Below are 12,827 nucleotides of genomic sequence, written 5' to 3'. Positions count from 1 at the left end.
AGTTTAAACACTTAATTAAAGGAAAGGAGAATTGAATAGTAAAAACAATATTTGAGCAAAATGATTAGAAATTATAGTAGTATATTTATGTCTACCACACAATTTATTCATCGACCAAAATATAGAAAAGAAAATCATCCTTATTACAAAACCAAACAAAGTGCAAGATACAACTGCATTAGAGATAACACTTCAATCCATGTACTATAGTAATATAATTTATGACAGAGGAAGTAAGAACCTATGTCACACTTCAACGAGATCTTTAATGCATGATTCTTCCCTATGCTGTATTGGTAGTGTTTTCCACCACTTAACAAAAGTAGAACCCTCCAAAAACACATCCTTACCAACTTTACTATTCTTACTCCAATCACTTATCTGTTCCTCCAACTTCAAAACCCTATCCTTAACATCTTCGAAGGACTTTTCATTATCATGACAAAGATCCTCCACCTCAGCCCAAAAGCATGATTCTGAATAACCTCCTTCTCCCCTCTTATATAAATAGAGGCCTTGGCATGTGAAGGAAATCATCTGAGGCTCAAAGAAAATACAAAGCTTTAGTATCAAAACAAAAGTGAAAATACAAAGCTTCTACAAGCAATTGCAAAAGTTTCAACTATGCAGTAAATGCATGATGTAAAATCTTCTTCCACAGTGAGACTATGTTGTAGCTTGCGGTGCTGATATCTTTGAAAAGCAAATGTGATGCAGATTTCACATTTGGCTTGCAGTATCCTTTGACAAAGGAGAATTGAATTCACATTCCACATTTCATATATAAATAGAGGCCTTGGCGTGTGAAGAAAATCATCTGAGGCTCAAAGAAAATACAAAGCTTCAGTATCGAAACAAAAGTGAAAATACAAAGCTTCTGTGTATGTAGAAGTGTGTGAGAGGAACGATAGAGTGTTGAGTAAATCCTTTGAGTGTGGGAAAAATACACTGGGTGGGTATCATCTCTATAACTTCTAGGTGTTGTAAAATAACAACATTAGAATAGGAGTAGGCCTCACGGGAAACACTATATTGTATCTCTTGTATGTGTAAGAGAGTGGAGAGAATATTGTAATATTCTTTAATATAGTGGAATATTTTTTCGGAGTTTTTCCTTTGGTTTTTCCCTCGTTATTAGAGGGTTTCCCACGTTAAATATTGGTGTTCATTTTTATTTCTACCGCTGCGCTATAAGATCTAATCTCTTTTTGGATTTTGGAATTTTAATTTACACTTGTGTTAAGCTCATCGAGCCCAACAAATCCCTGTCAGAGTTGCTAGGAATGACAACATTTACTGGTTCATAAATATTGACAGGCTCATATAAATGTGGGGCGGGAGAATTTGTTTAGTCTAATGAGGAAGAGGAAGATTATGGGGATGATGGTTCAGATAAGGAGGTGGCCTTTTGTGGGGCTGTGTGTGTGGATTTAGGTTTAGGTGAGGTTGTTTGTTGAGATGGGGGTTGAGAGGGTATTACACTATCTATATTAGATTTAGGAATCATACCTTGTTGTGTCTAAATAAACTCTAGCTTCTGATTCATTAGCCTCTGAATCTCGATCTTCTGAATATAGTAAAAACAATATTTGAGCAAAATGAATAGAAATTATAGTAGTATATTTATGTCTACCACACAATTTATTCATCGACCAAAATATAGAAAAGAAAATCATCCTTGTTACAAAACCAAACAAAGTGCAAGAGACAACTGCATTAGAGATAACACTTCAATCCATGTACTATAGTAATATAGTTTACGACAGAGGAAGTAAGCATCTATGTCACACTTCAACGAGATCTTTAATGCATGATTCTTCCCTATGCTGTATTGGTAGTGTTTTCCACCACTTAACAAAAGTAGAACCCTCCAAAAACACATCCTTACCAACTTTACTATTCTTACTCCAATCACTTATCTGTTCCTCTAACTTTAAAACCCTATCCTTAACATCTTCGAAGGACTTTTCATTATCATGACAAAGATCCTCTACCTCAGCCCAAAAGCATGATTCCGAATAACCTCCTTCTCCTCTCTTATCAGCATGTTCCAACCATCTTTGTGTATACCTGTATCTTTTTGGCCTTCCACCTTTAGCCATATAAACACGTCCATCACGGTTCCTTGAATGTCTATAGTAATTTGCAATATCCAAAGGCTCAACTAGTCTTCTAAACTTTGTTCCTATCTCAACCCATTCTTTCTTCCCTTCAAATTCTTCTGGAAGTTCATACTTTAATAGCTTTTCGATTATCTCATCCCATACTCCTGCAAGTTCTAGCCTGCTCACATTTGCTTTGAAATCATCGGTTTCTAGTTGATCCTTGAATGCATCGTAGTAACCTTTTTTCTGATGTCCCCTCATTTCTCTGTAACTGCTGAGTGCATTCATCCTATCGTCCACAGAGCGTATCTTTTGGTCCATAGTTTTCTCGTTGTTCCTTTTCCGTTCCTCTAATGCTGCTGCTGCTTGAATGCAGAGTCTTGCTCTCGTTCTCTAAAATTATTCACAATGAATTCATTATCACTTACTATCATATATCATATATACTCTAATATTTCAGTAACATCTTTCACTAATTAATCCATTTTCTCTTCCTTTAAAAAAAAAGAGTAATATCTTTCAACGAATCAATTTTTATGTTCAGTGTTGAAGACATAAATATTTAGCTAAAGATCTATTTAGAATGGTAGATTTATTTAATTTGCTTCTAGGTTTAGGTCCAACTAATACATAAAAGTATTAACACATAACATCATAGTATAAGAACACATTATTCTATGTTTGTTTTCTCATGCAATATGTGCTTCAAGTGTGAATTAAAAGTCACACAAAAATTAAATGTTTAAGGTTTTTTAGGTGAATATTGTTTAAAAAAACGTTTTGAGTGAATATGCGGTGTCCAAGTCAATCAATGTGATTATTCTCGAAAATGTTGAAAGTTTCAAAACACAAAAGCCATAGATAAGGATAAAAATGTTTACTTACCAGGCCAAGGTCATTTAAAGCTGTGTTAATGGCTGCAGTATCACCTCCTGAAGTAGTATGCTCAGACAATGGAATATTTTCTAGTTGGTCTAAGTACCCAACATTCAGCTTCAAGATTTTTCCTAGTTCAGTGCCATAACTTAAATGTTGGTGCAGACTTTTATCGGAAACTTCATCAATTTCTGCTTCAGAGCTTAATTGAGCAGAGAAAAACATGACCTGCAGAATTGCATCAGGGTTTTTCACGACAATTTGCTTTACTTCATTTCCACTTGTAGTGCAGAAGATGTAAGTTCCAAAGGGTCTATAAGGACTAAAAGGAACAAAATTTTCAAGAGTTTCAAGTGTTTCCGCCGTTGTTCCCATTAGCCTACAAGCAGCATGCCTTGTGACAGTTGCAGCATTTGACATCACTTCAAAGTAGAAATCTGAAGTTCCAGTGGCTTTTCCGAGATGAGTCGATTTGCTCGTTAAAGATTTGTCTTTAGGATCTATTAACTGTGAAACTGCTTCAAATCTTTGGTCAAAAGAGGAGAGTGGAGCAAGGAGGATTCTTGGAACTATGTCATATCTCATCACAAAATGGAAGAAGTGGTTAGACCAATTTTCTCTCCTTGTAGCATGAGAAAATATGTGATCTCCTATTAAAGGAGAACCAAAAGTAACACATTGGGGATGGATACCGCCATGAGATTTTGGAGTTAGGCAGGTTTCCATGGCCCAAAGGGTTGCCAGAATTGCCACTGGTCCACCAGATGAGTGCCCTGCAAACACTATTTGCTTCTGCTTATTCATTGCCCTCTCCACCTACATGTTCATTAAAATATATGTTTTCCTCAAATAAAGAATGTAACATTTATTACCTTTCTAACAAATCCATATGATCTTTGACAGTGAGCAGATTCATAATCAAACGAGTGTCACTATACATAGTTCAAGCTCGACTATTTTAGGCTTAAAAAAGTCTATGTTTGATTTATTTGCAATTTTGGTCCTCCATTTTATCAAATTCACAAATTATAGTCACCCCATTTTAAAATTGAACTTTTTGTTCTCTCAATTATTACCTTTGTTGCAATTTTGATCCCAGCCTTGACTTTTGGCCTTAAAAAAATAGTGATTGTTGGCTTAGAAACACCTTTTTTTTAAAGCTAAAAGTGAGGGTTGGGACTAAAATTACAACAAATGTAATAATTGAGGATCAAAAAGCTCGATTTGAAAATAAGACCATTTTCTTGAATTTCATAAAATAGGAGGACCAAAACCGTAATCAAACCAATATTTTTACTTTCTACAATTATTGAAAAGGTACTACAAAGAGGAAATCTCACATGGTCACAAATATTTGAGCATATCATTTAGGAAGACACGTAAAATTACGTATCAATTAAACACTAATTGTTTTGGTTCATTTTTAGCATTAGTAGATAGGATAGTTAGGTATGAATGCTTTGTCAAAAAAAAAAGGTATGGATGCTAAAAAAGGAAGGAAAACTAAAATATGAAGTTTGCATAACTAGATCATATACGGTTACGTATTGATTATTACTTGCTCTACACATCAAGCATTTTATTGGTGTGATTTTTTCATCGAATTCACCACATTAATCAAACCAATATTTTTACTTTCTACAATTATCGAAAAAGTGCTACAAAGTGGAAATCTCACATGGTCACAAATATTTGAGCATATCATTAAGGAAGACACGTAAAACTACGTATCAATTAAACTAATTGTTTTGGTTCATTTTTAGCATTAGTAGATAGGATAGTTAGGTATGAATGCTTTGTCAAAAAAAAAGGTATGGATGCTATAAAAGGAAAGAAAACTAAAATATGAAGTTTGCATAACTAGATTTTTTTTTTTTTTTTGACAAATGCATAACTAGATCATATATATATATATATATATGGTTAAGATAGATAGGTACGTATTTTTCATATATATAATACCTGATATTCGAATGATGATGACTTTGCCAAAATCTGTTGGAATCTTTGGAGAAAAAATTGATTAACCAAACCAGGTTCATTGTTACCAATGCTTTTAAGTGAAGGAAATAGATTAAGATCTATTTTGGTTGCACCAAAGGTTGTTTTGGAATACCAATCTTGGAAAGCACCTGATGCTGGAAAGCTGATGATAACTTCTGGAGGGTTGCTTCTGTTGTTCTTTTCTAGAAGGTAGCGTCTATCTGGTGTCTTGTGAGCCTTTAAGGACGCAGCAAGAGACCTCTCAATTCGCTCTGCACTCAGTCCCATGATCTCACTTGCATCTCTTGATGAAGCCATGTGTCTCAGCTCTTCTTCTCTGCTTGCTTCTCAGTTCTCAGTTCCTTGTTTTTCTTTTGTAAAATGTGGTTGATGTTGAGGTGCTTATCAAACTGAACACATAGATGCTTTATTTATAATACTGTTGAGATTATTTTTTATGAAGACTTTGAGTAGCTTGACTTAAAAGTTGAACATGGTTGGCCAGTTGGCCTGTATCAATGAATGCAGACCGTACAATAATACTACTTTGTGTTATCACCTAAAAAAAAAAAAAAAAACCTATTTTGTGATGAAAATGGTAGTGATAATAAATATAAAAAAAATAAAAATGATGAAAGTGTCTGCAGTGCTATTGGTAGGGATGCGAAAGCGGGCCTAAATCACACTAACAACAATTAAAATATTGACTCCTTAAAAAAAACAATTAAAATATTGACTAAATCAAATAAGTGTGAAATTTGAAATGACAAAAGTACAACAAATTTGTGTGGATTAAAGAAACGTCTTGAGATGATGAGAGATAAGGCTGTGTGAATGAAAGAAATTAAAAGAATACAATAAGGAGCACATGGAAATTAAAGGATTCTTATGGGAATAATTAAAAACAAAAACACAGAAGACCAAGACTTGGTTGTTCTTTTTATATTGAACATGTATATTATCATTGTGGTACTAATTCTATCCTGCTTTTTAGTTGTAGTACATATCCTGAAAACCTGTCCTCTTTGGACCATTGCATCTAAACGGAATCAAAGACATTCGTCAACAAATATTGACTAATGGACTCGGACACGACTATATATATTTTACATGTTAATAAAATAAAAAATTTATGATCACAATTTAACTCTAAAAGGAAAAGCAAAATTTATGTTTATTTTGTGTAACAAAATGATGAAGTCATGTTCAACTCACCCCACATTCAGAAAATCAACCACTAAAAAATACACAAAGTTGGACATATATTATAAAATTGTTACTACTTTTTTTCTTTTCTTTTGTTTTTTTGAAGGAAAAAATGTTACTACTATAAACGTGTGGTGTGGTGGTCCTATGATATAAGTTCATATTATTATTATTATACTTCATCAAGGACAATGACAAAACGTGTGGTGATAAAAGTTCATAGTTTTATATTATATTAATTCAATAAGGACAAAGTCCAAAAACGTGTGGTGGTGGTGGTCATGTTTTTGGACAAAACACGAAGCAGCAAAGCAGAGGAACAGAAACGGCGACGACAATTACAATAAAAGCCATGAAATTAGAACCAAGAAGAAGGGAATGAAGCAGACGGCGGCGCCGGAAAAGGTGTGGTGGTGGAAAAGGGAGCAGCGAAAACACTACCTTTCTCTATTGATTCTCTAATTCTCATTCTTTTTTTCTTCTTTTTTTATGTGATTGGCCGCGTCGGTTTACACCAGAGCAGTGTCGGATCCTTGTCCGACCAAATGTTTTTTTTTTGTTTTTGTTGGATACGGCAATATCCGCGTCTGACGTGAATCGTACTCGTGTCGTATGCGCGTCCGTGTCGGAACCGCGTCTGAGACGTCGACACGGAGGATTTCAGCCGCGTATGTGCATCAGAGACTAATGCTCTAGGGTCTAGCTACTCTTTTTACTAAGGTATTACAACAGATTGCTCCATATTAGAAAACGAATTCTGCTCTTTACCCAAACAGTTTTGCTCAGTCCCAAAGTAAAATACATATATACCCCTACGCAACTTAACATACGCCAGTACAAACTGTACGTAACTTAAGTCAGGTAGTGTGATTTAAGTTACGCTAGTACAAAATATCACGTGACTTAACTCACCCAAGCTTTAACTCAAGCGTGAGTTAACTCACGCTGCTGCTGGTGCCATAACAGACTCACCAGAACTGACTAGCAGTGGCACTAGCTACTGTCTTGTTCCTTCATTCCCTGTTTACAGTACATGCATTCATTGATTCAACCAAAACTCATAATTTAGAGAACATGCATTCATTCAATAATAATTTAGAAATGCAATTTTAACGAAAATTAACGCAAATGTCATAAAGAGGCGCAACCGCGCAAATGTAAATATCATACAGCCAGTTGCTAGACCTAAATGTAAATACCAAAAAGTCGAGAAAAATACTACAAATATCCAAAAAGTCATAAAATGTAGTCATAAAATAAGACACTACTGGTCCTCCTGTGGACTCCTAGACCTCCTCCTCGGAACCTACTGATGGTCAAACACGCTATAATCGGTCCGGAGGCCCTCCAAAATGCCAAAGAAGAGTGGATTTGAAACCACCTCTGGAATCCCCATCGCATGCTCCGCTCTGTCTCTCATGCTGGTGATGACCTGCAATGGATCGGGAGGATGTCTGGCCCACTCCTGGTCAACAAGAATATCCTGGTAGACAGGTCTCGGCATGATAATATCAGGCTCTAGAGCAGGGTTGACGATGAGAGGATGGGACACACGGTAGAACCACTTGACGTACCTATCTGAATGCTTCCAAGGCTAGTCGTCTGGGACCTGGGCACCCCTCTGGTGGTGGGGAACGACATGCAGAGCAAACTCCAAGGTAGTGTCTATCTGGTGTCTTGTGAGCCTTTAAGGACGCAGCAAGAGACCTCTCAATTCGCTCTGCACTCAGTCCCATGATCTCACTTGCATCTCTTGATGAAGCCATGTGTCTCAGCTCTTCTTCTCTGCTTGCTTCTCAATTCTCAGTTCCTTGTTTTTCTTTTGTAAAATTTGGTCGATTTTGAGGGGCTTGCCAAACTGAACACATAGATGATTTATTTATAATACTGTTGAGATTATTTTTTATGAAGCCTTTGAGTAGCTTGACTTAAAAGTTGAACATGGTTGGCCAGTTGGCCTGTATCAATGAATGCAGACCGTACAATAATACTACTTTGTGTTATCACCTAAAAAAAAAACTATTTTGTGACGAAAATGGTAGTGATAATAAATATAAAAAAAATAAAAATGATGAAAGTGTCTGCAGTGCTATTGGTAGGGATGCGAAAGCGGGCCTAAATCACACTAACAACAATTAAAATATTGACTAAATCAAATAAGTGTGAAATTTGAAATGACAAAAGTACAACAAGTTTGTGTGGATTAAAGAAACGTCTTGAGATGATGAGAGATAAGGCTGTGTGAATGAAAAAAATTAAAAGAATACAATAAGGAGCACATGGAAATCAAAGGATTCTTAGGGGAATAATTAAAACAAAAACACAGAAGACCAAGACTTGGTTGTTCTTTTTATATTGAACATGTATATTATCATTGTGGTACTAATTCTATCCTGCTTTTTAGTTGTAGTACATATCCTGAAAACCTGTCCTCTTTGGACCATTGCATCTAAACGGAATCAAAGACATTCGTCAACAAATATTGACTAATGCCATGAAGCACGGACTCGGACACAGACACGGGACACGACACGGACACGGGACACGGCTAATCTAGAAAAACCCAGGACTCAAACACGACTATATATATTTTACATGTTAATAAAATAAAAAATTTATGATCACAATTTAACTATAAAAGGAAAAGCAAAATTTATGTTTATTTTGTGTAACAAAATGATGAGTTAACTCACGCAAGCTTTAAATCAAGCGTGAGTTAACTCACGCTGCTGCTAGTGCCAGAACAGACTCACCAGAACAGACTGACAGTGGCACTAGCTAATGTCTTGTTCCTTCATTCCCTGTTTACAGTACATGTATTCATTGATTCAACCAAAACTCATAATTTAGAGAACATGCATTCATTCAATAATAATTTAGAAATGCAATTTTAACGAAAATTAACGTAAATGTCATAAAGAGGCGCAACCACGCAAATGTAAATATCATACAGTCAGTTGCTAGACCTAAATGTAAATACCAAAAAGTCGAGAAAAATACTACAAATATCCAAAAAGTCATAAAATGTAGTCCTAAAATAAGACGCTACTGGTCCTCCTGTGGACTCCTAGACCTCTTCCTCGGAACCTGCTGATGGTCAAACACGCTATAATCGGTCTGGAGGCCCTCCAAAATGCCAAAGAAGAGTGGATTTGAAACCACCTCTGGAATCCCCATCGCATGCTCCACTCTGTCTCTCATGCTGGTGATGACCTGCAATGGATCGGGAGGATGTCTGGCCCACTCCTGGTCAACAAGAATATCCTGGTAGATAGGTCTCGGCATGACAATATCAGGCTCTGGAGCAGGGTTGACGATGAGAGGATGGGACACACGGTAGAACCACCTGACATACCTATCTGAATGCTTCCAAGGCTCGTCGTCTGGGACCTGGGCACCCCTCTGGTGATGGGGAACGACATGCAGAGCAAACTCCAAGAAGGCAGCAGCCACATCTGCTGGGGCAAGAGGCTTAACCGTAGTAGGAGGTCGGGGAACCTTCTGAACATGTCCGTACTACCTCAGCACCCGCTCCGGCATGTGACACATCATCCTCTGTCTGTCGGCCGTGATCCATCCGGAGTACCAGCACATGTCCTGAAAAGGCGTCACGTCTCGTCGGTGCTCGTACGGCCTCCAGGTGACATGACAATGCTCTATCGAGTCGAACAAGCCTCTGAATTGGTCAGCATCAGCAACCCCCCTTTTAGGTTTCCATCTACCCACATACAGGTCCTCCCGGTCATAATCTACATATTTGGACCTCGGAACCACATGTCTGAAGTGAGCTATAACCCATCCCTGCAAACACAAAGAGACAAATCTATATCACCACACGAGGTTCATACAAGAAACTATACATTTACGTTTAACTTAAAAAAAGAAGAAAAAATATATTACCACAAGCAAGCTCATGTAACCACCAACTGAGCCAACATTTGAGTCTGAGGTAAGATTTAGCTGCTCATACAAGAATGCAAGTCCCATCGCGCCCCATGACCACGTGCCTATGTGATCCAAATCCCGGATCGCAAGCATCCACAACAGACTAACGATTTTTCTGTTCTTGCTGGTAAAAAGGGTGTAGCCAAGCAAGAGCAACAAGAACGCCTTGACACAGGCGGGCCTAATACGACTCAGCTCCTGCTCCTCCTCCTCTGATAAATCCTCCCCCAGCAAATGGTCACACCTGTTTAACAGGTGGTCATAACGGTCTTTCAAGGCCGTGTAAGAGACAGATGCACCAAAATCAGTCACATACCCAACCGCATCCTCCACCGAAAACAACAGGTGGGTCACCAGCATATCCATAGCATGGTCATGATCTAAATCCTCCTCATGAATGAGCCGTCCAACGACGGGGATGCCTAGGAGATAAGCAACATCATCCAGTGTGATGGTCATCTCCCCAATAGGCAGATGGAAGCTGCTGGTCTCCTGATGCCATCTCTCAGTCATGGCACACACTAAACCGTGGGAGATGTTGTCGTACCCACTCAGAAGGAGGGGCCTTAGACCCGATCTATCAACCGGTTCCCAGAACCAAGGGTTAGCATCTACCGGCAACAGAAGGGACAAGGCAGAAAGCTTCAATTTCCTCCCGTGCGAGATGCCTTTCATCTTACGATGCACTTGCAACTGAAATACAAAAAAAAAATAATTAAATATGTAAAATAAACATGAAATAATAAACTATAAATATTCTACGTAAAAAAACATGAAATATTAAACTATATATATTCTACGTAACATAAACTTTGACATAATAATAAACTATATATATTCTATGCAACATAAACTTTGACATAATAATAAACTATATATATTCTACGTTAAAAATAAATAAATTATACTTAAATATGTAAAATAAGCATGACATATTCTACGTAGTTATACTTAAATTAAATAAACATAACATATTATACATAAAATAAACTTCACATAATAGTAAAATATCATTAAATTAAATAAAGCAATTTATACTTACTGATTTATCATTCCAAAGCTTTCATGCCACGTGTTTATCGAAGTTCGGTAAAAGTGACACCTCGTAAGGCCCCCCTAGAAAGCCCCCATCCTCGTCCTCCATAACAGGCTCTGCATGCTGCTGCTCAGGATCCTGCTCAGGATGCTGCTGCTGAGGAGGCTGCTCAGGATGCTGCTGCTGAGGAGGGTCGACAAACTGATGCTCAGGCTGATACCCCCCGTGAAACTGAGGGTGATACTCATACCCCTCCTGATAGTGATAACCCGGCTGAAATCCAGTCTGCTCCTGATAATGCTGATCTTGATAAGCCAGCTCCTGAAACTGATGCTGATACTGTGGCGGGTCCACAATCTGGGATGCACCCGTTTGTGACATCGATCCCCCCACAACATCAACAGTAGCAAGACTCGTGGCCCCCACTCTCCCTCGACCTCGACCCTCCGGAGGTTGTAGTGCTTGCTTCTCCCTACGTGCACTACTACTAGGGGCCATCCTCCCTAACCTAAGTCTATCAGGCCTCTCCTGCTCAGACATATCTGCATAAAAATAAAAAAATATTTAACACATTTTCACATAATTTCGACAGCAACACAAGTGTAATCTTTAACAATACAACAACAACACTATAATGTCGACAGTGTCATTTGAATCCATAAACTACCACATTGCAGTCAAATTAACTATAATCAACATTAACAAATATAACTCTAACTAATTACATCATTAACAATCCAATAAAACAAAAAAATTATCATTGAGACATTTTACCGAACACGTAGTGTGCAATTTTCAAACAACTATGTAATCTACCATTTTTGAAACCCTAAACTACCACATTGTACCCTAAACAACATCTAAACAACAATTCCTAAGTTAAATCATCACTAACAATCATACTCTTTAACATGGAAGACAATTTTTTAAAAACCTAAAAATGTTAATTTTCTACAAAAATTCGAAAATTTCAATCAAAATAATGCAAAGAAGTAGTATAATAATCACTTACTTGATAATGTGGACAAAATTTGGTTTGATTGGCGCAAGAATGGTGAAATTTGGATTTGGGGGTGAAAATCCCGATTTTTGAAAAGTTGAGAAATGGAGGAATGGAGGTTCTGTGTTGCTGTTAATTGACTTAAGTAACGCTGCGCAACTTAAGTCACGCTGCGCTACTTAAGTTACGTTAAAGTTATAACTAGCGCAAGTTAACTCACACTACGTGAGTTAACATGCGTAAGGGTATATATGTATTTTACTTTGGGACGACTGAGCAAAACTGTTTGGGTAAAAAGCAGAATTCTTAGAAAACAATCCACTTTCTTAACATATCATGCTTGGCCCAAAGCAAAACACATAACACATAAGGACACCAACTACTTATGCCCACTAAATCTGACTCTTGATCGACTTAGGACTCGGGACTCAGAGGTCTTGAAGTAAATCTACTACCATGCTAATGTGATACCACAATGTAACACCTAATTTTTAAATAGAAAAGGTGCAATTTTTTTTATCCTTTTTAAAACAACTCAAAATCTTGAGATAAATAATTCCAAAATCATCTTAAATTTATAATAAGAGTAAATAATTATTTCGAAACATTTTTCACAATAATCAAATGCCACATCCTTTATTATAAAAGCTAGACTTGGTTAGCAAACATGTTGCCC

At 37.1% G+C, this 12,827-nt stretch overlaps 2 protein-coding genes across 2 annotated transcripts; both read right to left on the bottom strand.

The window, feature by feature from the left end:
* Positions 1-1,588: 1,588 nt before the first annotated feature.
* LOC146939285 (protein EDS1-like) lies at positions 1,589-5,368 on the bottom strand. The gene is made up of 3 exons (XM_085753012.1): positions 4,944-5,368; positions 2,991-3,797; positions 1,589-2,498 (listed from the first exon to the last, which is right to left on the bottom strand). Exons 1-3 carry the CDS (start codon positions 5,280-5,282, stop codon positions 1,785-1,787), a joined length of 1,860 nt encoding a protein of 619 aa, XP_085609138.1. The 5' UTR covers positions 5,283-5,368; the 3' UTR covers positions 1,589-1,784.
* A 3,847-nt stretch (positions 5,369-9,215) lies between these two features.
* LOC146939284 (uncharacterized) lies at positions 9,216-11,691 on the bottom strand. Its single transcript, XM_085749757.1, has 4 exons — positions 11,218-11,691; positions 10,071-10,808; positions 9,816-9,971; positions 9,216-9,686 (listed from the first exon to the last, which is right to left on the bottom strand). Exons 1-4 carry the CDS (start codon positions 11,689-11,691, stop codon positions 9,216-9,218), a joined length of 1,839 nt encoding a protein of 612 aa, XP_085605883.1.
* Between the last annotated feature and the right edge of the window lie 1,136 nt (positions 11,692-12,827).

This window comes from Medicago sativa, chromosome 3 (assembly GCF_051527215.1).
Source record: "Medicago sativa cultivar Bolivia chromosome 3, Bolivia_mono, whole genome shotgun sequence".
NCBI lineage: Eukaryota > Viridiplantae > Streptophyta > Magnoliopsida > Fabales > Fabaceae > Medicago > Medicago sativa.
The sequence above is the reverse complement of the archived record's forward strand: the minus strand, read 5'-3'. Positions and strand labels throughout refer to the sequence as shown.

Excerpts from the sequence above, each read along its gene's own strand:
- LOC146939284 (XM_085749757.1), bottom strand. The coding sequence starts at position 11,691 with ATGTCTGAGCAGGAGAGGCCTGATAGACTTAGGTTAGGGAGGATGGCC. Across the intron at positions 9,972-10,070 it reads GTTACATGAGCTTGCTTGTG|GGATGGGTTATAGCTCACTT; the intron begins GTAATATATTTT and ends TTGTGTTTGCAG. Across the intron at positions 9,687-9,815 it reads ACTCGATAGAGCATTGTCAT|TACGGACATGTTCAGAAGGT; the intron begins GTCACCTGGAGG and ends GTGCTGAGGTAG.
- LOC146939285 (XM_085753012.1), bottom strand. The coding sequence starts at position 5,282 with ATGGCTTCATCAAGAGATGCAAGTGAGATCATGGGACTGAGTGCAGAG. Across the intron at positions 3,798-4,943 it reads CATCATCATTCGAATATCAG|GTGGAGAGGGCAATGAATAA; the intron begins GTATTATATATA and ends ATGAACATGTAG. Across the intron at positions 2,499-2,990 it reads CTTTAAATGACCTTGGCCTG|AGAACGAGAGCAAGACTCTG; the intron begins GTAAGTAAACAT and ends GAATAATTTTAG.